Here is a 24,710-nt window from a genome sequence, read left to right as displayed (position 1 = left end):
TAATTTGTATGAAAGTAAACAGTTTGCGAGGCTGGGCATGGTGGCTCACTCCTGTAATCCCAGCACTTTGGGAGGCTGACTTGGGCGGATCACCTGAGGTCAGGAGTTCAAGACCAGCCTGGCCAACATGGAGAAACCCCGTCTGTACTAAAAATATAAAAATTAGTCGGGTGTGGTGGTGCATGCCTGTAGTCCCAGCTACTCAGGAGGCTGAGACACGAGAATCATTTGGGGGGCGGAGGTTGCAGTGAGCTGACATCGCGCCACTACATTCTAGCCCGGGCGACAGAGAGAAAGACTCGGTCTCAAAAAAAAAAAAAAAAGAAAAGAAAAGAAAAAAAGAAACAGTTGCATAATCTGTACTGAGAAATAAAAGTTTGATGTTCCTTATGGGCAAATGTCAAACAGAACTATGTGCAATTTGGGCTCAGTAACTTATGGAGAAAAGCTAAAGTTATAATTTTAAAATTTAGTGAATTTGATTTGGACATTTTTTGTGTTGAAGCAAAATCATTCTTTTTCCCTTTCTGCTTCAATGTTTGAAAATTTAGTATTATTTATTTACAAATAAATATTACATTTACATGATTTGTACTCAAAAGGTACAAAAGGGTAAACGGGGAAAAAAAAACTCCTTCTCATCAAGTGCCCAGCACTTCAGTCTGTAGAGGCAACTAATGTTGTGAGTTTCTTATGTATCTTTCCAGAGGTATGCATAGACAATCAAATGTGTATCATTTTCTCCCTCGTCAGACATATTACCTTTCTGTACTTTCCTTTTTTTGCTTAACAATACATCTTAAAGCTCCTTTTTTGAGTGTGTATAATTGAGCTGTGTTGTGCAGAGTATATATGTTGCATAAATTTCAGTGTACATTTGTAATGTTGATAGACATTATCAAATTGTTCTCCATAGAGGTTGTATAAATTTACATTCTTTGCATCAATAGATGAGAGTTATTCTTCCCCCACAGATTTACCAACAGAGTGGGTAATTAGACTTTTCAGTCTTTAATTCTATAAATGAAAGATGTCTCAGTGAAGTTAAATTTGCATTAGCCTTATATTTGCACCTTTTCAAATTTTTAAGAGTCCCTTATAGTTTCTTTTTTGTGAACTATTTCTTTTTATCCTTTGCCCATTTTAAAATCATGCTCTTCATTTTTTATCTTGTTGATCTGTAGAAACTTTTCATATATAACAAATTATCCCTGTGTTTGTGATGAACTGCAAATATTTTCTCCCAGTTTGTTGTTTCTCTTATTTATTTTGCTTAAGATAATTTTTGCCATACAGAATTAAAAAAATTAACACAGTTAATTTTATCTATGTTTTCTCTTATGACTTCTAAACTTTCATTTTATACACAGAATGGTCTTTCCTATTTTAATTTGTTTAAAAGTATTTTCTCAATATTTTTTCCTTGGTTCCTTTTAAGATTATTTATCATTGTAAGACAAATCCCTTTAGAGTGACAACATTTGGACCTTCCATTTTTTGGTTCATAACTTGATTGCATTATCAATGGCAGTTAGAAGATAAAAATCAATTGGCTTCATGAAAAATATCTTCAAACAAAACAGCACTTTAACAAACATATACCTAATATTTAGCTCTACACACAAAGTCCTTTTGAGAAATGTTTACAGGCTCGTCTCCATACCACATGTACAATTTGATAGGGTCTTATAATCTCTAACACCAGATACTCCCAACATACAATGGTAATAACTCTCATGTCCTTTTATTTTCAAAAGTATGCATATTAATTTGGTATAACTGAAGTTTTTTGTGTCAAACTTTATTTTAAATCTGATCATAGAATTTGAATGGTTTAGAAAGGAAGAAAAGAATATTCAAAAGGCATGTTTATTAGCTTATTGGGTTTTTTTCCCTAATAATATATTTGGCTACTCTTTTGGGCTACAGTGGAGAAACTGGTGGGATACTAACAAAAGACTGATAAAAGAGCATTCTTATTCCACCATATATCTTTTGGAGGATTAAAAAAGTGGCATACATTTTCTCATGCTTCAAAGGTCTTCTTTTCTCTTTATCACTTCATGAAACATGCTTTGAATTGAGATATCAAAGGCAGAATAGAGAACTTCGAGAGAAATGAAATGAGTTTTTGACCCTATAGACTGACCAACCTGAAGGAGCAAATTGGATGGATTTAGTCCTCCTTATATTAGGAACACTGTGATCTGAATACCACATCCTTAAGCATGTTGTTCTCATGTGGGTTCACACCCTAATTTCCACTGCAAACATATTATTTTTGAAGACGCATTTGTCAGAAGCAGCCAGCAACTCCCTTTCTTTTTGTAGACATGTCATCCACTTTGGTAGTGCTTAAAATAAAGTACTCAGATAGAAGGTAAGTTGCAACAGACAACAAGCAATATAATACAAAATGTTATGAGTAAAGTGTGTTACTCAGATACTTCTAAAATACATTTCTTCCTTTATTTTGAAGGCCACGGTATAGGCAACTTGGCTAATGGAACCAGTCTCTTCCTTTGATCATCAATAGAGTTATCTTTTCGGGAAACTAAGTCCCAGCTCAGATGACCATTTTAGCTGAGGCTGACATGAAAGGGAGAGGGACCGTTTAATTATTAGCTCTCTGAAAGGCATGTTTTTTTCTTTCTTTAATAATTCTTCAGCTGAAACCACAAACAGAGTACTTTTGGGGAGGTGGCTTCATTTGATCTTTATTTCTTTACTCTGGGCACTGTGTAGGATCTGGGCTTTATGTGTCAGCTTTGCAGAGAGACAGCCTGCTGGCCCTGGGTGACAGATTCTAGTCAAGTAAGAATCAAAAGTAAGTATAATTTAGGTGCATTTACTTAATCTCCTAAGACTTGGGAAGGTGTGTGGCAAGGAGCCTGGCATATAGTAGGTGCTCAATGAATACTTAGAATAATCGAATATAATGAATGGATGAAGGACAAGTCTGGAGAATGTGCTAGGCTGCTTTCTGCAACTGATTTCCATTTTCTGTGTGTATCTATGGATATTTGAAAGGGTAATAGGGACTATGGCAATTGACTAAAAGTGCTGTGCAACACAGTAGCCACTAGCCCTATGTGGCTATTGAGCACCTGAAATATGACTAATCTGAGGTTTGTGGAAAGTGTAAAATACACGCTGGATTTAGAAGATTTAGTATGAAAAAGGAATGCAAAAATCTCATTAATAATATTTATATTGATTACATGTTAAATAATATTTTTGATATGTTGGGGTTCAGTGAAATACATTAATATTTCACCTGTTTTCTCCTACTTTTTAAATGTGACTTTCTGCTTTTTAAAAAATGTAACTAATAGAAAATTTAAAATTGCCTGTGTGGCTTGCATTATATTTTTATTGGAAGCACTGGTGTAGACTTTAGAGATAAACCCGGCGTTGTAACATCTCTGCTTTTAAAGAGAAAATAGTTTCCCTGTCCCCGTTCCCTGCCACGGACAACCTTTAGAAGCTATCTAAAAATGTCTAAAAATGTACTCCTTCCCTGGGCAGCCCTGGGGCCCGCGGCTGGTGGGTGGGGTGGGGGTTAGGGCTCGAGCAGGCAGGAAGGTGATGCCGCTTCCTTTGGTATGCGTTGCCTGCCACAGGAAAATACCAGATTCAATACCAAGATTGAATTTCAGAGGGGCCTCCCTAACCCCACCACGGAAGTAAGGCGGGCCAGCCACCGCCTCGAGCCAAAGTTTCTGCAGCCCTGGCAATCTCCCGCGCGTTTCTGCTCAGGAGCCCCACACCTCAGAGAAACTTCCCGGCTTCCCCAGCCTCGCTATCTCCCCTAGGCTTTGGGACACAGGTTTAAGGGACTGAGGGGCCCGGACGGGATCTGAAACCTTTGGAGGACCAGCCACGTCCGCACAGCCCGCCCATGCGCGCTGGCACCGGGACCCGCAGCCTGCCAGCGGCGAGTCCCCGCCGCGGTTCATCAGGGCACCCCCGGAGAAGGGGGCGGCCCTGAGGAATCTCCTACACTCCGGATGCCCTATTTTCCTCGCCCTTAGCGCCCCAGGGCCCTGCTCAGGTCCTGGCCGCGCGTGGTGTTCTTTCAGCCGCGGAGCTTTGTTTCCCAGTGTCGCTGAAAGGAAAGAGAAAGAAAACGCCTTCGGTCCTGGGGTCCTGCCCCTTCCTGAAGCGATGCCATTTCCTCCCTCCATCTCTCCTTTCTTAGATTCCTCCTGGGGCCCCGGCAGAGGCGGGGCGGCTGCGCCCCGAGTCCCTCTCCGGCGGCAGCGCGGGCTTCGGGCAGGCAGCGCGGGAGCGGGGCTGGAAAAGAGGGCGCCAGGAGCCGCCCCGCCCCTCATCGCTCCTGGCTTCTCCGCCTGAGAGCAGGGCCAGGGGACATTGCCTTAGCTCTGGGGGAAAGCAGGACGCTGAGTCCAGGGCTTACGAAACAAGGGAAAGATAAGGACGGAGGAGGCGGTCTACATTGCCCCCCACTCCCTTCCCGATCCCGCAAACACTCTGAGAGGTGTGTAAGTTCTGACGGGGTGGTTGCAGTGCCTTGGCTCAAAGGTAACTGTCACTCGAAGATGTTTTTACTGCCCCTGCTCTCAAAGGGACATTCAATAATCACTTCTGCTTCTGCGACAGAAGTTGGTCCCCTCCCCAGAATGAAGCCGAAATCCCGCCCCCAAGGCTGGGTGCAAATCTGCGCTCTGTGTGAGGCTGGAGTGTAGGGCGCCCTCAGGCACAGGCCACACTCTGGTTGTACACCCGTCCAGCCCTCGATAGCCACTCGGCCTATAGGGTGGAGAGACAGAACGGCTTGATTTCTACTCTGCTGATGCTGTAAGCTCACAATGGAAGCGGGGGTGGACGTGGACGTCTGTAAAGTGTGGACCGTCACCCCCGGCCCCTCCTCACCAGTCTCCTCCGTCTGGTGACTGAGGACGATGGGCCAGGGCTTAGCGCTAGGAAAGGACTTCTGGAAAGTCTATTGTCTTGATCTCCACGGCCACCTGCTTTCAGGTCTTCAGTTATTTTCTTTTTTCTTTTCTTTTCTTTTTTCTTTTCTTTTCTTTCTTTCTTTTTCTCTTTCTTTCTTTCCTTTCTTTTTATTTTGTACACATATTTTATTTCCTTCCTTCCTCCCTCTCTCTCTCCCTTCGTTCCTTCTTCCCTTCCCTTCTCCTTTCTTTCTTTCTTTCTTTTTCTTTTTCTTTCTTTCTTTCTGAGATGGGGCCTCACTATATTGCCCAGGGTGGTTTTGAACTTCTGGGCTCAAGCAATCCTCCCGCCTTGGCCTCCCAAAGTGCTAGGATTACAGATGCGAACCACCACGCTGGGCCTCTTCAGTTCTTACTACTATTAGAATTTTTTAAAAATCACGTTTTGGACTTCAGATCAAAGCATTCTGATTTCATTTAGATGCCTACTTGCCAAGATCTTATTTTAAAGTCTCCCCCACATCCCTTCCTCATTCCTCTCAAGCTCTTCATCTACTTACCATTTACCAGTTCATGCTTATGGAATAGAATGCTCCCACTTCCTTGTGCACTGTAGTTTGGGGCCTAATTGATTCTGGTAATTAATTTGTTCTACCTGCTAGATCAGATGGAAATCCTACCCATGCGCCCCAGGATTAGCACTTGGCTTTCTAACACCTCCTCTAATTATCTAATAGCATGGGTTGTGAGGACTCAGTCTCTATTAAAACACTTTTACTATTAGCAGTAGTGATTGGAATTGTGATGATGACTAGATTTCAACAAATTAGAGCTTAAAAATGGGGAGATGGGAGAGAAGTGGCTTCTTCTAATTTCCCTGAGTTTAACATCAATAATTAGAGCAATTTTCAGAGATGTGAGCTGCTGTGTTGTAGATGATAACCCTAATTTTAGCAAATTGACTCCAGGGAAATAAATGTGACAGATTAGAAAAAGACAAACAGAAAAAACAAAAGATTGGGAGGGACAGAAATGAAAGGAAACAGGCTGGGAAAAGGAGTGGAAAACAAAAACCTAGTACAATTAATTCGGGGGGCTAGGGTTGAAAAAGTAAGAGCAGAAATAGCAAACCGTGTGAGTGAAATGAGGAGAAAGTAAAGATTTGAGGGGACATGGAGGATGGCACTAAGAGGTGACTCTGGACATATTTACACAGACCAAATAACTCGACTAATGTAGACATAACCCTCCTCCTGCCCACTGCCTATAACTGAGGTAAAGACTGTTGTGATGACCATCATCATTTTCTTTCTTTACCTTAATAATCCAGTCTTCCCTCAGCCATAAACTTAAGTAGAATCTAGCAATTTGAAATATCAGATGCCCTTTCTCCTCACTTCCTCCTTTCTTTTTTTGCCACCAAAATTATGGAAACTCTTAAAACCCAGGCCTAAATGCCTGAATAAGTGCTTTATCCATATTGCTTTGGGGCCCTTTTAGTGCCTTCTCCTCTGTAAAGAGGAGTTTGCCGGACAACAGAGACTTTTTCCTTTTAGCTTTCTTTTAAAAACGACTGGGAACAAAGCAGCCCCTGCAGTGACGGGGCAGAAATTGAGGTCGAGAAACCTGGTAGGAACAAGAACCCTGCGGGCTCTGTTGTTCCCAGGCTCGGCCGGTGGTGTTCAGCACCGCGGACAGCTCCCCGCCCCGCCCCGAGCCTCCCGCACCCTCCCCTCTGCCTCTGGCAGCCTCGTCATTGGCTCTCCCGGACCCCCTCTCCAAGCTGCCAATTCTCCAACACAGAGACCCAACCTACCCAGGAGCTTGTCTTCTTGCCTCTCCAGCGCCCGGGGTAGCCCAGGCCCGGGAGAGAGCAGCGGAGATTCGAGCCTCGGAGGGTGGTTGCCGGCTTTCGAGCAGGCTTGGAGACTCTGCCTGCGTCCTCCACTTCGTCCCGGCCCTTGTCCTGTGGCAGGTGCTCCGCTCAAGATGAATCTCAACTTCACCTCTCCTCTACACCCGGCGTCTTCTCAGAGGCCCACATCCTTCTTCATCGAAGACATCCTGCTGCACAAGCCCAAGCCGCTGAGAGAGGTGGCCCCAGACCATTTCGCCAGCTCTCTGGCCTCTCGGGTGCCTCTGCTAGACTATGGCTACCCCCTCATGCCCACACCCACCCTCTTGGCTCCTCACGCCCATCACCCTCTGCATAAGGGAGACCACCACCATCCTTATTTCCTCACCACCTCGGGTAAGTAACAGGAACCTCAAGGTATGGGCAGTGAGAGAGCAGGGCTTCTAGCACAGACCCTAAGCCTGTGATGGAGCCAAGGAAAGGCCAGACTGGCTCGGCCTGGCTTGGTGGCCTCTTTCCCTAAGTGACAGTGGAAGGCTGAGGATACTGCTGAGGCCATGCGGAGCTCCCTAGAGGCATGACAACCCACGGGGATAATTCGTGATCCCTCCGCACTCTTCATAACGGAGGATAGGTGCCTGGTCAAGAGGCAGCGTATAGGGTTTGACGATACTCTTGGTAGGCAGTGCTCAGTGTCCCTGCTCGTGATCTTCCTGGCCACTTTGGTCCATCTCTCAATCCTGATTCTCCGCCTCTGCCCACTCAGAGGGAGACCCTTGACCATCCCACCCCATGGACACAACTTTTCCTGCACAGAAACTCAAAACACTCTGTCCAGGCCAGCTCTCTTTTTTCCAGGCACTGAGCATTTGCAGATACCGCTGGGGGCATAGAAGTGAATGAAGGTTTGGGCTAGCCTGAATAAGAGAGAAAGGGTGAGAAAAAAGGGGGGTAGGGGGAGATGCAGCTCTTTAACCCTCCGCATCCTCAATATCTAACATTTAACTCACAATCTTAGTCTGGGCTACCCTCCTCTGCCCCAGCTGCCAGTATTGCTGGAGCCTGGTGCTAAAGTATTTTGATTTCTCTGGTCTGACAAAAAGCAAGGGCTAGCAAAGTCTGTTTGGGACAGGAGGATGTGGGGAAATACCCAGATTTTTTTTGTCTCCCTCTGAAAGGCCACATCCATGGTTTTTTCTCTGGCGTTTTCAATCTAGCCAGAATAGAATAATTCGTTGAGTCCAGACTCATAGCTCAGAGGCGGCAACAACCATGGTCGGTGGAGGGGCTGGGGGCAAGACAGGAGGCAGTTTGTGCGAGCTGGAATCCAGAACAAAGCTAAAAGTGTTTGTAAATCCAGGTCCGCATCTCTGCACTGGCTTCACCACCCGCCGGTGACAATCTATTCTCAGCTGCGCCGGTGGTCCTCCCATACAGCAGTGGCCAAAGCCCTAAGTACCCGCACTGGTTGTTGTTATGTTTGTTTATTTTCTCTGGGATTGGCCGATGTTGCTTGTGGCAGCTTCTGTCTGCTTGGTGCGTCTCAGACAGAGTCAAGCCTGCGAGGGTCAGGAAAGACAAGTTTCCCCGGACCCGGCCATGGAAAAGCCCCTCAAACCCTTCTGCTTCGCTGGGCTTGGAGTGAGAGGGAAAGAATGAGAAAAAGAATGAGGACTGTATTAGATAGCTGGGTCCCTAGCGCGACCCCGAAACGGACGAGGAGACGTGAGAGGCGAGAAATGCTCCTCTGTTTCGGCTCCGGGGCTTCTCCGGATAAGGCAGTTTTGCTCTCCCTTTGGCTGCAGGGGATAGGGGTGGCTTGGGAAACAGAAAGGCATTTTTCAATAAGGTTTGGAGGCAAGATTATATTCATGCATCTACCAGCCCCAGAACAGCAATGAGTGTCATCAGGGGTCTAGGAGGATACGGTGGGGTCTGGGGACGGGACTGCTCCTGGGCCATTTGACGTTTGCAAAAAACTTGGCCAGGTGCAACTGAAGACTCTGCGCTGGCCGACCCTACGGAAGTCTCTCCAAGAAGACATTTTTAAACAGCCTCCGGATCTATTTTCCGATTTTCTTTTCTGTTTTATTTACTGTTTGTTGTTTGTATTTCTAGATGACTTTCCAGATAAAGATCTCCAAGCGCTATTCTTGCGGCTTTTTTTTTTCCTTCCTCTGCCCTGGATTCCTGAGAGAAAGGCTTGAGGGGCTTTGGGGCGAGCAGACTGACGGAGGCGAGGGGCGGAGGAAGGCACTGGGGGCTAGGGGAGGGGAGGGGAGCGGAGCGGAGATTGCTCTCCGGCGACCCACGCTCTGCCCACTTGGTTGCTCTTGTCTCTGCAGGGATGCCAGTCCCAGCGCTGTTCCCGCACCCGCAGCACGCGGAGCTGCCGGGGAAGCACTGCCGCCGCCGCAAAGCCCGCACGGTTTTCTCTGACTCGCAGCTCTCGGGCTTGGAGAAGAGGTTCGAGATCCAGCGCTACCTGTCCACGCCAGAACGAGTGGAGCTGGCCACGGCCCTCAGCCTGTCCGAGACGCAGGTGGGCGGGTGGAGAGGGAGGCCCTGATCTCTGCTTCGTTCCTCTCTGCCTTCAAGTCTTAATACCTTCGGGACCTTGTGGAGTTCGAGTAGAAATAGACCCCGCTGACGCTTATTCTAGGCCTTTCCCAAGAGCTTTCGTAAAATTACCTATACCTGGCCGGGCGCGGTGGCTCACGCCTGTAATCCCAGCACTTTGGAAGGCCGAGGCGGGGGGATCACGAGGTCAGGAGTTCCAGACAAGCCTGACCAATATGGTGAAACCCCGTCTCTACTAAATACACAAAAACTAGTCAGGCGTGGTGGCGCGCGCCTGTAATCCCAGCTACTGGGGAGGCTGAGGCAGAAGAGTCGCTTGAACCCGGGAGGCGGAGGTTGCAGTGAGCCGAGATCGCGCTACTGCACTCCAGCGTGGGCAACAGAGCGAGACTCCGTCTCAAAAAAAAAAAAAAAAAAAAAAAAAAAGAAAAAAGAAAAGAAAAAGAAAAAAAGAAAAAAAAAAGTACCGATTCCCCAACCTCATGTCATACTTACCCAAGCAAAATTTCTCGAGCGGGGCTCTGGACAGGAAGGAAACACTCCTCAGGTAATTCTGACGACCACCTCCAGGTTAAGAACTCTTATTCGTATGCCTTCCTCACTCCTCTCCGACCAGGCTGGGAACCCGGGTCAGAGGTAAATGGTAAGAGTTCAGGCGAGCTCTTGTCCTGAGAGAAGCCCACACAAGGAGATTTTTTCCCCCTTTCTCACTTCAATCTCTCTCACAGCGGCCAATGTTCACATGCACCTCCGCTCCGACCCCAACACACACACTATGGTTTAAGTCCACTCCCTGTTCCCCTGTCCTGAGTGGAAGAACGGTTTTTATCTTCCTCTAGGCGCTATTCACCTGCAACCTCAAAACCCCATCCTCTCTTCCCCATCTTTCATAGTCTCTACCCGGAACGCCTCTTGCTATGAAATCATTAGCTCTGCCAGGCCCGGGTCTGATTTTCTCTCCGATGAGAACCAGGGGTTTCAATTCTCATCTTCCTGTCCAGGAGTCTTGCGGATCAGGTGGTTAGATGTCTCAATCAGAGGAACATCAGCTGAGCGTAAAAGAGACTTGCCCACGCAGCACCTACTATTAGTAGTTCTAATTCGTAACAATATGCATAACTGCTAACCACCCATGTTAATCCTCATCATTATTTTGGGACAGTTATTCTTGAAAGCCTCAGACTGTTCGATTCTCATTCGGCTTAAGGCGATAACTTATGAGCAGTTGAGGCTATCACCGCTCTTGGATACTTCGTCAACGGACTGCAGCCCATTTTCCTAAACCCCAGCGATTTGGAGGAATGACATGATTTTATTTTTATCTCCCCGAAATCAGGTGAAAACGTGGTTCCAGAACCGGCGGATGAAGCATAAAAAGCAACTGCGGAAAAGCCAAGACGAACCCAAAGCACCAGACGGGCCAGAAAGCCCCGAGGGCAGCCCCCGCGGTTCAGAGGCCGCCGCCGCCGAGGCTCGGCTGAGCCTGCCCGCCGGTCCCTTCGTGCTCACCGAGCCAGAGGACGAGGTGGACATTGGAGACGAGGGGGAGCTGGGCTCAGGGCCGCACGTGCTCTGAGCCGCCAGGCTGGGGAGGGTAGTAGGCAGGGGAGGAGACTGCGGGGCCGAGCGCGGTTCCCTCCCGGACCGGAAGACTCAGACTCCAGTCTCGTGGCGGGCCTTGGAGATCCGCTCCTGGAAGACAAACAAAACCCACCTGTCCTCCAGGCCGGTACGGAGCCAGCACGGCCCGCGGCCCGGCCTCCCGCCTCCCCTCTAGCCCTCCCGGTCCCAGCCACGGGAGACTGTGAGCCCGGGCGCCCATTTTCCTGCGTCCGTCGTCCTTGGGGTCGGGGACCAGCCCAAGTACCGCGTCCCAGACTGGAAATTCAGCTCTCGGCTCTCTGTTTTCTCCGATCACAGACCCCTTTCTCCCTCGCCTCTCAGCAACTTGCCCCTAGCTCTGTTCTTTCCTCTCCACGTCAACTCCTTGCCCATTCTTGGGCAGTCCGTTTGGCTGCAAAGGGACCAGGTCTCTGGGGCCTCCGCTCCGCCGAGATCCAGATAGAACCACAATCTGATCTTTAAAACGTCCAGTGTCAGGACAGACTCGTGCACTGCTCGTCACTAACCTCCCACTCACCCCCATTCCCCATCCCCAGAGTCCCATCTCTGACTCAAATACTAAGGCGACTCCCTCCTTCTCTGGGCGGCGCTTCCATCCTCTCCCGTCCCGGTTCTCCTCTAGAGCTCGCGGTTCTGCATCCTGGCACCCTTCCTGAGTTTGTAGCCCCCAGGCGCAGACGCCCCTTACGCCCTGCCTCCCGCGTACTGCGCGGCGCCAGCGCGCGGCGGGAAACTTGGGCACAGAAAACCCCTAGAGCAATTTCTGCTTCCCGAACTTGTTGCGCTCCTGTCCCGCAACGCTTCCACGTTCCACGGGCTACTGATATTTTAAAAGTGAGTGTTCCTCGGGTTGTGTGTGGAGATATTCATTCTCAGTGCATTTTAGGAAATCAAGATGAAGGCCAAAGGGTTAAGGCTAAAGGCGTTCCAGGCGTGCACCTGTTTGGGGAATAGATGGGGCGGGGGTCTGATTGACTTTGCGCTTTACCACTCTCCTTTTCCCCTGGGAGGTCTCTTATTCTTTTACCGGGTTTGTAGGCTCGCAGGGCAAAACTGGGAATGATCACGCGTTTCCAGGAATGGTTTGCCACCGCGTTCTCCTACGCGTACGCCCCCTCCCCTCGGCCCTAGGCAGTTTCCTAGTCCCTGTAGAAATGAACTTGCGAATAACCTTTCATTAACAGATCCCCTCCCTCTCACTCCAAATTTTCTGTTTCGAATCGTTTGATTAATGGTCTTGAGTTCCACCTACGTGGAAAAGTGGCTCTGGTATTTTGTGGCTCTGAAATGCTGAAGAGACAGAGATGTATTGATATTTGGAGTTTGAAATTATACTACCGAATTGTGTGATGACCCTACACACTCAGTACACATATAAATATAGCAGCTGTGCCAGAGGCACTCTCACCTTCTGATTCTTTCGCTTCTGGTTGTATCTCTAGGTAAGTGAGTCCAGGAAGGCTGGAAAAGAATTAGTAGGACTGAGTGGAATCCTGACCCTCGGGTTCTAATGATTAATAATAATTATAAAAACCACAGTGGGTGTGAGCGTGGGTTAATCTTTTTGTTTTCTTATTTCTCCAATATGGGGATGAATCCTAAAGATCATTTTAGGTCTAAGTTCTATCCTTATGTGAATGTAGCAGGAGGCCTTTTCGTTTTTCTGCAATAGGCTTGTTGGAGAAACATTATCCCAGGTAAAGATAAGTGTCAGAGTGACAGCTTAACCAAGTGCATCATTTAGGAGGCAAAATTATTGGTTTTAAAATGTAAGCATTGTATAGCCTTTTGGATTTTCCAAAGTGCTCTGTAATCAATCAATGATCTTGTGAGTCTCAGATGACATATGAGTATTTTTCCCTTTCATAGATGACGAAATTGAGGCTTAGCAAGATTGAAGGATTTACTAATGAAATCAGGACTAGCTAACAGCCAAGGAAGGATTAAAAAATGTCTCTTCTGTCTCCTTGTTCACTTCTTTTCTCATGCAGTTTATTTATTTATTTTTTTGGTAACAGTGCATTGATTGGCATTTTGTCTCTATCACTTTATAAGAACACCTCTCTCATTTCTTTAGATTACACAACCTAAAGATTGTGGCTATTAAAAGCAAATCTATGCTCAGGTTTTTCTCCTCCCTCCCTTGTTCAGATAATGGCAGTACTGTTTTAAGGCAGAATTTTTTGGCAAATGCTTTACAATATGACAAAAGACTTGGTGGAAAAAAAAGTGATTTGTGACTGAGAATGTTCTTGGTAACTTGGAAGGGAAAGTGTGTGTATCCCTTGTGTATAGGGATACTATTACACAAGATTATGGAGCCAAGGGAAAAATCGAATTCTTCTAATCCCACGAAGAACAAATACTAAATAGGAGTTTGAAAGAATCTTTAAAGTGAGTAGAAAAACTGTATTTGGGCAAAAGTGTGTGTGTGTGTGTGTGTGTGTGTGTAAATTAGATGGTGAATCCAAACTCAAAAGCACCAGGCATTTCTGTCTTCTGCTTTCACAATAACTTGTCAAGGGCCTGTTCTGAGTCTAACAGGAGTGGATTGGGTGTATTTCATTACCTTTTTGTCTTCAAAAAGCAGGTAAATAGGGAAGCTGTTAGTATATGCACAGCTCTGCCTGATTGGAGGCAGGATGAGTCCTGGAGCCCAGGGACTATTTGGGTCTATAATTCATGGTCATTAAACTTGGGAAGATACTCATTCCTCCTTACTCTGGTCCTCCCCTGTGGTGGTTTCTTGGTGGATTAGGTAGCAAGGGAAGAGGTGAGAACTGTGGCACCAGCCACACCAACTATGGCACAGTTTTCTCATCAAAAAATTCCCTGAAATTGATGGCAAACAATCGAATAGCAAAGTTCTAGTTTTATTTATTTTTATATAGTGAGTGAGTGATAGTGGTAAAGGATAGGCACCATTTAGTCTTGATTTAATGTAACATGACAGCACTTTTTGGTTTTGGCTTTCAATACTGATCAAAGCTTCCATAGGCTGAAAAAGTATTTTGTCTGAATAACCCAGGCTTTTGCCTCAACTCAGTTTCACTTGTGGTAAAGATCTGACAAAACTATGTTTATTATGATATATTTTTAAAAAGACATTCAGAGGTCTAATTTTGAAGAAGCAAAAATATCACAAAATAGCCAAGGTAGGGAAGTCATTTTAGATCTAATCCCATGTGTCATAAATAATTTGTTCTGCACTTCTTCGAATGCTGTGTTTCTGATGGACTTCATTTCATAGATTCTCAGAGAGGGATTCCTGATAATATTTCTGCTCACATGATGTGAGAATGTAAGAAATGGACAATATACCATACAGCCCGGTTTTAGCTGATAGTAGCACTAAGAAATGCTGAGCTGGAGTCCATGACACCAATTCAAAAGATAGAGGGCTGGCTTTCATCAATGTATTTGATAATTAGAGAGAGATGTGAAGGCACAGAGCAAGCAGAATGCTTTCTGGTGCTAAGAGAATTGTGCAATAAACATATTTAGTTGAAGCAGTGACTCCCTGGTCTTCCTGAATTGGGCTCAATATACGTGAAAAATAACAAGTTAATTGACATATTTTACATATTTATATTTTTGGCATCACATTTTAAAGAGAATATAGACAAGCTAAAACTCATCCACTATGCAGGAACCTGGATAGTAAAGGGTGTGGAAAACAACAAATAAAGAAGTGTGAGCTTTAGCTTGGAGGAGCAAAGCTTTGGGGGAGAAGTGGGGAAGGAGGTTCAGCTATGGTAGTTGAATCTGAATGGTTATGGGGCTATTAAGCATGAAGAGGTTTATCTATTCTGCCATGCTAACCGATGATAGAACCAGAATCAATGGGTGATTCCAGGGAAGCAGATTCTGGAGCAACATTTGAAGACAGGCACTGTGTCGTACATCAATAGAACAGGATAAGTCCACAAAACATTGAGTACGTTTTCACTAGAAATCCCAGAAGCTGGAAGACAAAACATAAGGGCTTGTCTATTACAGATTTCTCCAGTAGTTGGAGATTGGGCTAGATATCCTGTACGGTTCTTTCTAACTGTAAAGATCCTAATCTATCTTTTTTATTGTAGGAAAGGGACTGCAAGTCCCAAGTTATTAAATTTTTTTATCTCACAAAGATTTCAGTTTCTATACTTTAACTTAAACACATATATCCACAGCAATTAGAAGTTTTAAGGGAAACAACAAAGAGAGGAAAAAGATATTTCTTTATTTATTAAAGAAGTTCCAACACCTCATTCTAGAAAGTCAGCGAGAACAAAGTGATGTTCCACTAAGTCAAGGACAAAGATACAGTCAGGAAGAAATTGTCAGTGTTAGAAGAGACATTTGACAAAATCTAAGCCCTTCATTTTATAAATTGGAGAAATTAAGGCCCAGATATAGTGGTGAGTACTTTGCTAACATCACATAGACAGTGGCGGAATTAAGACTAGAAGCCAACGTTAATTATCTTACCTTACAAATAACTCATGTTGTGATAAAAGTGATTGTGGAGCTACTGTCATTGTAGCATGTGGAGGAGAAGATTTTTCATAGCAATTTTGGGTATAAGTTTTTAACATTGCAGGTAGAAATTATCTAGTAAAATCTTAGATCAACTTTTGGAAAAACTTCTGATTAAGAGCCATCTGAAAGTTGGATGAGCTTTCCTGAAGGTACTAAATTCCTTAGCCCTTTTCATTGAAACCTATTTAGAAAGTAGTCCTATATCCAATAGGATGAGCTAGATGATCTCTTAGCTATCTTAAATTTCTACATTTCTCTACTATAAAAATTTTGAACTGATCTCTTTTAATTACAGATGAGGCAACTGACAGTCAGAGATATTGACTTGTCTGAAATTACACAGCCTGTTATCAGGCAAGTTATGAAACTAATACATCTAACAGTCAGAGATAATTCCAATAATATTTAGGAGTGAGATGAAAATTCAGAATGGTTCTTGTGTTTTCTCTCCTATTGTATTTTCTGGTTGTAACCCCCCTCCCAATGACACATTTCTTTTCCATTTCATTTATGCCTGTTCTCTGAGAATTCCCAGTGTGTACAATGATAAACTTTCCTCCATGATTTCATTGATAAGAATTCCATGAGCCTTCTCTTGTTACTCTGTTTTTTTTTTTTTTTTTTTTTTTGAGACGGAGTCTTGCTCTGTTGCCCAGGCTGGTGTGCAGTGGCACGATCTTGGCTCACTGCAAGCTCTGCCTCCTGGGTTCACACCATTCTCCTGCCTCAGCCTCCAGAGTAGCTGGGACTACAGGCTCCCACCACCACGCCCGGCTAATTTATTTTTATTTTTATTTTTATTTTTAGTAGAGACGGGGTTTCACCATGTTAGCCAGGATGGTCCCAATCTCCTGACCTCATGATCCGCCCACCTCGGCCTCCCAAAGTGCTGGGATTACAGGCTTGAGCCACCACACCCGGCCATTACTCTCTTTACAGTATTGGGTAACCACATTAGATTTAGCATGATGAATGGCTTGACTTAGAGGCTTACATTCTTTTTTTTTTTTTTTTTTTCCTGACAGAGTCTTACTCTGTCACCCAGAATGAAGTGCAGTGGCACAATCTCGACTCACTGCAACCTCTGCCTCCTGGGTTCTGGTGATTCTCCTGCCTCAGCCTCCCAAGTAGCTGGGATTACAGGTGTGTGCCACCATGCCCAGCCTATTTTATTTTTTTAGAGACAGTCTTACTCTGTCAGCCAGGCTCGCTGCAACCTCTGCTTCCCTGGTTCAAGTGATTCTCATGCCTCAGCCTCCAGAGTAGCTGGATTACAGGCACATAACGCTACGCCTGGCTAATTTTTTTTTGTGTGTGTGTATATATATATATATTTAGTAGAGACTAGGTTTCACCATGTTGGCCAGGTTGGTCTCAAACTACTGACCTCAGGTGATCCACCCACCTCAGCCTCCCAAAGTGTTGGGATTAGAGGTGTCAGCCACCACGCCTGGCCCTAATTTTTGTATTTTTGATAGAGACAGGGTTTCAACATGTTGGCCAGGCTGGCCTCTAACTCTTGGTTTCATGTGATCTGCATGTCTCTGCCTCCCACAGTGCTGGGATTATAGGTGTAAGCCACTGTGCCAGGCCGATGCTTAAATTCTAATTTCACTTTTACCAATGATAACATTATTTCTCTAACTTGCCATCTGAAAAATGAGGTTAGTGCCCTATGAATCAGTTTAGAATGGTGAGGGGATGAGATAAGAACTACGAAAGTACCTACTGTGAGGTCTTGGATGAAAAGAGCTACAGGAAGATAATGAATTACAATATAGATCTGAACATATCAGTGATAAATGTGATATGTTCCAAACGTCCATAGTACTACAACTGTTACATGGTTAACTAAAAGGTATTAGTCTTGGGCCTAACCACATCATTACAAAGGAGTTATGTCTCTTTCAAAGAAATTTTATTTTCTAAAATAACTTCATCTTATTTTCTCTTTGTCTGTCATTGTTCTACCTCTTGGGCTAAGAGAGGATGTGTAAGCCCTGAATGAAATAGGATTCAGAGCCTTCATTGAGGATGTTTCCATTACAAGGGTCCTTTCCGCCCCATTACTTATCCAACACTCATCCAGCCCCGGAGTTTCTGTTACCCTATTTGGTGACAGACGTAATGCTATGTGGGGAGAGAAGTTAGAATTCAAATTCATGGGAAGCCTCTTAAGTGATAAAGACTTGCCTACGATTCCAGTATGGAATCTACCAGGGAAAAGGCACGATTTCTTCTGAAGTTTTTACAGAACTTTTTAGCTTAAAAAAAGACATGATGGGCTGGGCACGGTGGCTCATGCCTGTAATCCCAGCACTTTGGGAGGCCGAGATGGGCGGATCACGAGGTCAGGAGATTGAGACCATCCTGGCTAACACGGTGAAACCCCGTCTCTACTAAAAATACAAAAAAATTAGCCAGGACTGGTGGCGGGCCCCTGCGGTCCCAGCTACTCGGGAAGCTGAGGCAGGAGAATGGCGTGAACCCGGAAGGCAGAGCTTGCAGTGAGCCAAGATCGTGCCACTGCACACCAGCCTGGGAGACAGAGAGAGACTCCACCTCAAAAAAAAAAAAAAAAAAAAAAAAAAAAAGACATGATGAGCCAGGCGTGGTGGCACACGCCGGTAACCCTAGCACTTTGGGAGGCTGAGGTGGGTGGATCACTTGCGGTCAGGAGTTCGAGACCAGTCTGGCCAACATGGTGAAACCCCGTCTCTACTAAAAATACAAAAATTAGCTAGGAGTGGTGGCGCATGCCTGTAATTCCAACTACTTGGGAGGCTGAGGAGGGAGACTCGCTTGAACCTGGGAGGTGGAGGTTGCAGTGAGCCAAGATCTCACCACTGCATTCCAGCCTGGGTAACAGAGCAAGACTCTGTCTCAAAAAAAAAAAAAAAAAAAAAAGACCAAAAAAAACCCATGATGGATATCTCTTTATGACAAGAATAAGTTGTTTAACAATATTGACTAATATAAACTTTGGGAATTAGCTGAACATTTCTTTCTTTCTCTTTTTTTTTTTTTTTTCCGAGATGGAGTCTTGCTCTGTTGCCCAGGCTGGAGTGCAGTGGCGCCATCTTGCCATCTTGGCTCACTGTAACCTCCACCTCCTGGGTTCAAGCGGTTCTCCTGCCTCAGCCTCCCAAGTAGCCGGCACTACAGGTGCATGCCGCCATGCCCAGTTAATTTTTATATTTTTAGCAGACAGGGGGATTCACGGTGTTAGCCAGGATGGTCTCGATCTCCTGATCTCGTGATCACCTGCCTTGGCCTCCCAAAGTGCTGGGATTGTAGGCGTGAGCCACCACGCCTGCCCTTAGCTGAACATTTCTAACATCTATTGTCACCCTAGTCTCCATGGCTATAGATGATGGAGTGGCTAAGTGTAGTTGCCAAATTCTAGCTGGAAATTAAAGAATGGCTAAATAGTTTTTATTTTTCCACAGAGCTTGACTTGAGATTGGAAATAGGCTGTGGAAAACAATGGGTATAAGATAGAAGGGTGCTCCTCATCCTGAGTTTCAGATGAGAATAATTTACATGCTATGAGCAAAAAACGAATACTGTATGCGTGCTCTGCTCTTTCTCCATCTGTTTTTTTTCTCCTTCCCTTCCTAAGTTCTTTACTTTTAATTTTAAAGATTAGGGTTTTATCACCATGAACATTGTTTAAAGAGTCAAATAGTTCTATGAGGGTTTTTTTTTTTTTTTTTTTTTTGAGACGGAGTCTCGCTCAGTCGCCCGGGCTAGAGTGCAGTGGCGCAATCTCGGCTCACTGCAAGCTCCGCCTCCCAGTTTCACGCCATTCTCCTGCCTCAGCCTCCCGACTAGCTGGGACTACAAGCGCCCACCACCACGCCTCGCTAATTTTTTGAATTTTTAGTAGAGACAGGGTTTCACCATGTTTGCCAGGCTGGTCTCGAACTCCTGACCTCAAGTAATCTGCCCGCCTTGGCCTCCCAAAGTGCTGGGATTACAAGAGTGAATCACCGTGCTCGGCCTAGAGCATTGTGATGATGTGTACATGCAATTCTCAGCTAAGCCAGGTAATCAATGACTTTTCTGCAAGACTTTTTGTTTTCCTTGGAATTAACACTTATTTTATTATTCTTAATTTTAATGTACTTATGACTAGTTTATTCCCAAACTCTTTGCCATTTGTCTGTATCACACTCTCAAGATATTCACAAATTCTTAACATTTCATTTTCCTCAACACACCTCTCCCAGAGCCTTCTGATCTGCTCCATTCTGGATTCTATGTAAATGGCTCTCCCTTCCCAACATCTTGGGGATTCCTTTAATTTCATTGTATTTTACTTGTTTCTCATATCTTTTTAATTTCTTGGTTTACTCTCGCATTATGGTGGAGCACAGTTTACTACAGTTTCTTGACAATTGGTACATGAGAGGTAAATGTTTGGAGATCTTCCTTATCTAGAAGTATCTTTCTCCTAATTTCATGCTTTATTAGTAATTTGGCTGAGTATAGCATTCTAAGTTGGAAATCATTTTTGAATACTTTTGAATGCATCACTTCACTGACTTTTAGCTTCCAATTGCTATTGTGAAGTCTAAAACGACTTCGACTGTTGATTTTTTATGTGTGTCTTGTTTTATTAATTCATTTATTTTCCTTTTTGGAAGCTTGTAGGATACTTTCTTTGTAGCCAGTATACTGACATTTTACAATTATATGCCTTGCTTTAGGTTTATTTTCATCCATTGTTCCAGGTATTCAATAAACTCTTTTAAGTCTGAAAATGTATTTTTTTTTTTGAGTTATGGGGAGTACTCTTGAATTCTTTAATGATTTCTATAGATCTCCTGTTATTTGGATTTTTACCCTCTGGATTTATTCTCTAAATTTCTAATCTCTTATCTCCTATTTTCTATCCCTTTGCCTTTTTTCTCTGGTTTTTGGAAAAATTCCTCAATGTTGTCTTCTAACCTTATTTTTGTGTTTTTAATTTTTTGACTCTAATTCTAATTCCCAAGATCTCTTTTAATTTTCTTATTCCTTTTTAAAATGGTCCTGTGTCATATCCTCAGATGTTTGGAAATTCTTGGTTGTCTGCTCATATTTAAGTGAGAGGCCAGAAAGCTGATAGGAAACTGAGTACATGGATGGGACTCGTTGATTGTGAGGTTTAACTGTAGGATAACAAGGTTGGGGTCTTTAGTTGGAGAACCTCTGAAGTCAGGATTTTTAGGTCTTTTTTTAGGCTGGTCAGATTCCCCAGAGAAGAACTTTCCTTCCAAATTCCTCCTTGTAGGATAAAGTCCCAACGTTCTGGGAGGCAAATGGAAGACCAGAGGTTTCTGTGTTTACAGTACACATGTTCACTATTGACTCTTTTTTCAGCACTTACTGTGCATCCTTAACAGAACCAATTGTCCCTGACTCCAAAGATACTAGGGCAGTGTCTTTTACTGGGACAGTGGAAGGGCTGTGCTTGGCTGCGTGGGAATTGAGGAAAGGATTTACAGGTGTAACTGCTCTTAAACTGATTTTCATGCAGTTACCCTTCATTAGCTCCCCCTGCCCCACATCTCCATTCATCCCTACTTTGAGAGGTAACTGACACCATTAATTCCTGAGCATTTTGGGTATTCTAGAATGTAAGTCAGATTGATTCTTGGCTTTCCTATTGCTAGCTTAGAAATTAGTATTTTGGAGAAATCTCATATTATATGAAAATATAAAAAGAATTTAGTGTTTTTTGAGTCTGCTAATTCTTTTAAACAACTCATATGCTTTCCAGTTTTCAAAATGTTGTTACTATTGTCCCTCCTCCTGTTCTCCCTGTTCTTATATACTTATGTCACTTAAAAACCTTTACTATTATTTTAGTAGGACTTGTCAAGGGAATGAAATAGATGTGTGTGTGTGTGTGTGTGTGAGTGTGTGTGTTCAGTATACCATATTTATCCAGAAGTCCTATAATTTGAATTTTCTGTTTTATTTTGGCATTTACAGTGAGTGATGGAGGTGTTGATCTTTTACCTTGACATTTCTTTTATGTAACTGACTTGTTGAGCTACAGGAGAATTGCATTATCACTGGAACAGATAAGAAGGCTGATTTCCTTGCCAAAACACAGAATAGCCTATCTACTTCATATTAAGTGACGCAGTACCAACGGCTTGGGATCTGCCTGGTTGAGAGCATCGGAAGTTAGAGTTAGTTCTTAAGAATCTTTGCCTGTGGAAGGTTCTGAATAGCTCTACCAGATAGTCTTATAAATTTCAAGGTGAGGGAATTTATATTATTTCATTTTCCTTTGTCTCAGATTAATTTAAAACCTAGGTCCCTAGCTGCCTGAGGAGAGGGGAGAAACAGAAAGGATGAGCAGAGAGAGAAAGACAAAGATACAGATACACAAATAGACATATACAGACAGACGCATATACAAGTCTCTAAAGAGAATGATGCACACAGGACAGGAAGAATTGGGAGATGATCAATTAAGACATTAAGTGTTTTGTGACACATGGATGCATCTGCATTTTGCCCTGGGAACAAGGGCCATCAGCTCATTTTCAGAGGGCTGCTGGCTTCTGCAGCTCAGTCCTCAGATCAAAGCAAAACTGTCTGCTCGCATTTTCCAATCAGAATAGGGATGCTAATTTATACTCCTTAATGTGTGATGGTAAGAGACTCCTTCAATTAACTGAATTCTATAGCCAGCAAAATAAAAGGTATACAAAGAAGCGCAGGCTGGAAGAGCTGAAATTCTCATTAAATCGAAAGGTCCAGTATTCATTACCTCATGCATCTGAGGCTAAACACTAAATATTGGGATCATCAAAGGAGGTTTAATGGGTTAAATTGAGAATATAATCTAATTAAAATATTAGGCATGGCTAAATAGTTCTTTGATATTCATCTAAAGGTTTCATTAAAAATAGATGCTTGAGGTTTTTATCATAGGAGATTATCAATTTTAAGCAGAAACAACACATTTGGGAACCTCATCAGCACTACTTCAAAGTGTCACCATTGTGTGGAAGCAGGGGAAATGGGAAAAGACATCACTGCCAGGTGACAGGGTGGAGATATGATATGAGGCAGGGCCAACCAGGTTTCATGATAATGATTTTGATAGTTGTCTGGATGGTAAAAAAAAAAGTGTAAGATTAATTTGGGAGATGATTTTGCCACAGAGGAAAGAGTAAAACATAGAGATCTGAACTGGTTTTATTCAGTGTGTTCTTGACTTCCTTCCTCTGCTTAGACAGCTTCCCAAAGGACGGCTGATCATATTTTCTGGGTTTTAAATTTTGGGCAGTTATTTCCCCTACTGTGAAATTTGAACCATAGGGATATCTAGCACTAAAACCTCTCTTGCAAAAGCTTGAGACCCTAGTGACAGAGGATGCCCTGAGTAGCCCGTTTAGCAGCCCCAGTATCAGTGCTGGTCTCTACAAGCTGCCAGTTCAGCAAAGGGTATTTATGAAATCTTATCAGAGATTTCCAAGGCTTCACTAAATACATTTGCCTGGAATGCTCACATCATTGTAAACCTCTCAACCTGTTAGAGCTATTTAATAGCGGAAGACCATTTATTCAGCTTATTGAAAATTAATTACTTACATTACCCAGGTTTGCAAGGGGAAAATGAAAAGGCAATGGAGAGGCAGCAAGGGAGATAAATCCTGTTCACCAAATTCTTTTTCCCTTTCTTCATATTTTCCAGAGCCCATATATTGAGAGGTGGAGAGAGCTGAAAATATTATTCATTTTGTATCTTATTGTATCTTGCAATGTGTTGTCTAACATTTTGGAAAAGTGTCAACTTTCCAATTATTTTACTGAGCCAAAAGTAAATAACCAAACATGAAAAGTGGGAGTGTTTCACACTAGGAAGTAATTTAGAGAGTCTGATGAACGAATGAATGAATGAAGTCTTCCATCCGAAGCCTTTTGCTTTCCATTGGCCAGGTGTTTGCTTAGGAAATTGGGATATTTTACGTTTCCTCTGTCTCTTTGTGAGACAGATGTGTGGTTTTGCTTAATGAAGCTAGAGGGTGTGTAGAAATAAACACTGCACTTAGTCTGGAGGCAGTAGGGTGGGGCGACAGTGCTGAGCATCAGATTTTCAGCTTCTGGGACCCTCCTTCAATATATTTCAAAAAGTGGAATAAACGTCTAAACGTAACTTTTTATTAGAACATATGTCCTTGCTTTTATTTTGCCTTTATAGTATGGAAAAATATTATTTTGACAATATCTTATCATCACTGATGTAGGGAGAACAAGCACAACGGATAAACAAAATCCACAGTCATTCAAAAATTTCACTTCATGCTACAGTTTTAAATCCTTTCCTGACTGGGAAAACAACTAAAGAGGCAAATGGAGTATTTCTGTATCTTTGTGTCTCCCTGTTTTTACCCATTGGGAATAGCAATTGTGGAAACACAGTTAGCATTAGGGAGGAGAATTCCTATAGTCGTCCTATGAATACTTGACTGTTAGAATGAAATGTATATTATTAAAGCCTGATTCTTACTCTAATAGGAAAAGGTAATCTTAAAAAACGCATATTTAGGAAAGCAACCCTGATTTTTACTTAGGAACTTCACATTTTCAGATGCTACTTCTAATATAATGGTAACAGATACATTTTGAAGCACATCTTGGGATAGAATTACCGAAACCTGTATTGATATCTGCAGACTATAACCCACATCCAATTCATTTTCTGCTATTTTTCAATAAGTAATTAAAGAAGAATCCCCCGAGTTATCTAGTCTGCTATTGTGGGCCATTTGCTATCAGCTCAAAGTTCTCAATTAGCTCCAGTGTTGTTATAATTACCGGACGTGTTTTCAAACAACTCCCAGTTAATAACTGTTGGGATGAAGAGTCATTTTCTCACTATAGACTAGACTGTGCACGTTCTTGCTTGCTGTGATGTTTTGACAATGATTCATTAACCAATAATAAGGCCCCAATTGGAACCATTAAGCATCAGTGCCTTTGCTAGGCTTACCTTTTATTTTGTTCCTCAATATTGTCTTTTCCTGACTTGGTTTCTGGATAACTCCCAAGAGACTCCTTACTATACAAAACAATATCAGGAAGACAGCTGTCATTAAATTCAGCTACTTGTAAAAAAAAAAAAAAGCTCCCTTTAAAAGGATGCTCTTGTTGGAAACTCAAGATGGAAAAACACAATTAAAAGGAGGCTTTAATAAGAG

At 43.5% G+C, this 24,710-nt stretch overlaps 2 protein-coding genes across 3 annotated transcripts in view; one reads left to right on the top strand and one right to left on the bottom strand.

Annotated features, from left to right (window-relative positions):
- The first annotated feature begins 6,745 nt into the window (after positions 1 to 6,745).
- Positions 6,746 to 11,009, top strand: BSX (brain specific homeobox). The gene is made up of 3 exons (XM_004052307.4): positions 6,746 to 7,170; positions 9,120 to 9,316; positions 10,691 to 11,009. The coding sequence occupies exons 1-3, from the start codon at positions 6,909 to 6,911 to the stop codon at positions 10,928 to 10,930; spliced, it is 699 nt and encodes a 232-aa protein (XP_004052355.1). The 5' UTR covers positions 6,746 to 6,908; the 3' UTR covers positions 10,931 to 11,009.
- JHY (junctional cadherin complex regulator) overlaps positions 6,972 to 24,710 on the bottom strand; it is a 98,781-nt gene continuing 81,042 nt past the window's right edge. The window contains exons 9-11 of one of the 2 annotated variants that reach the window (XR_002007992.4): positions 24,503 to 24,571; positions 12,386 to 12,438; positions 6,972 to 6,986 (exon numbers count right to left, since the gene is read on the bottom strand). The gene's annotated coding sequence lies outside the window, so the exon portion shown is untranslated. Of the gene's footprint in view, positions 6,987 to 10,960; positions 11,047 to 12,385; positions 12,439 to 24,502; positions 24,572 to 24,710 lie in introns of those variants that run through there. The other variant, XR_008669748.2, reaches the window with a different exon arrangement.

The sequence above is a fragment of the Gorilla gorilla genome, chromosome 9 (genome assembly GCF_029281585.2).
Source record: "Gorilla gorilla gorilla isolate KB3781 chromosome 9, NHGRI_mGorGor1-v2.1_pri, whole genome shotgun sequence".
In the NCBI taxonomy this organism is placed as follows: domain Eukaryota; kingdom Metazoa; phylum Chordata; class Mammalia; order Primates; family Hominidae; genus Gorilla; species Gorilla gorilla.
This window is presented reverse-complemented; position numbering and strand designations above follow the sequence as displayed.

Coding starts and splice junctions, on each gene's coding strand:
- BSX (XM_004052307.4), top strand. CDS start 6,909: ATGAATCTCAACTTCACCTCTCCTCTACACCCGGCGTCTTCTCAGAGG. Junction 7,171..9,119: donor TTATTTCCTCACCACCTCGG/GTAAGTAACAGG, acceptor TTGTCTCTGCAG/GGATGCCAGTCCCAGCGCTG. Junction 9,317..10,690: donor TCAGCCTGTCCGAGACGCAG/GTGGGCGGGTGG, acceptor CCCCGAAATCAG/GTGAAAACGTGGTTCCAGAA.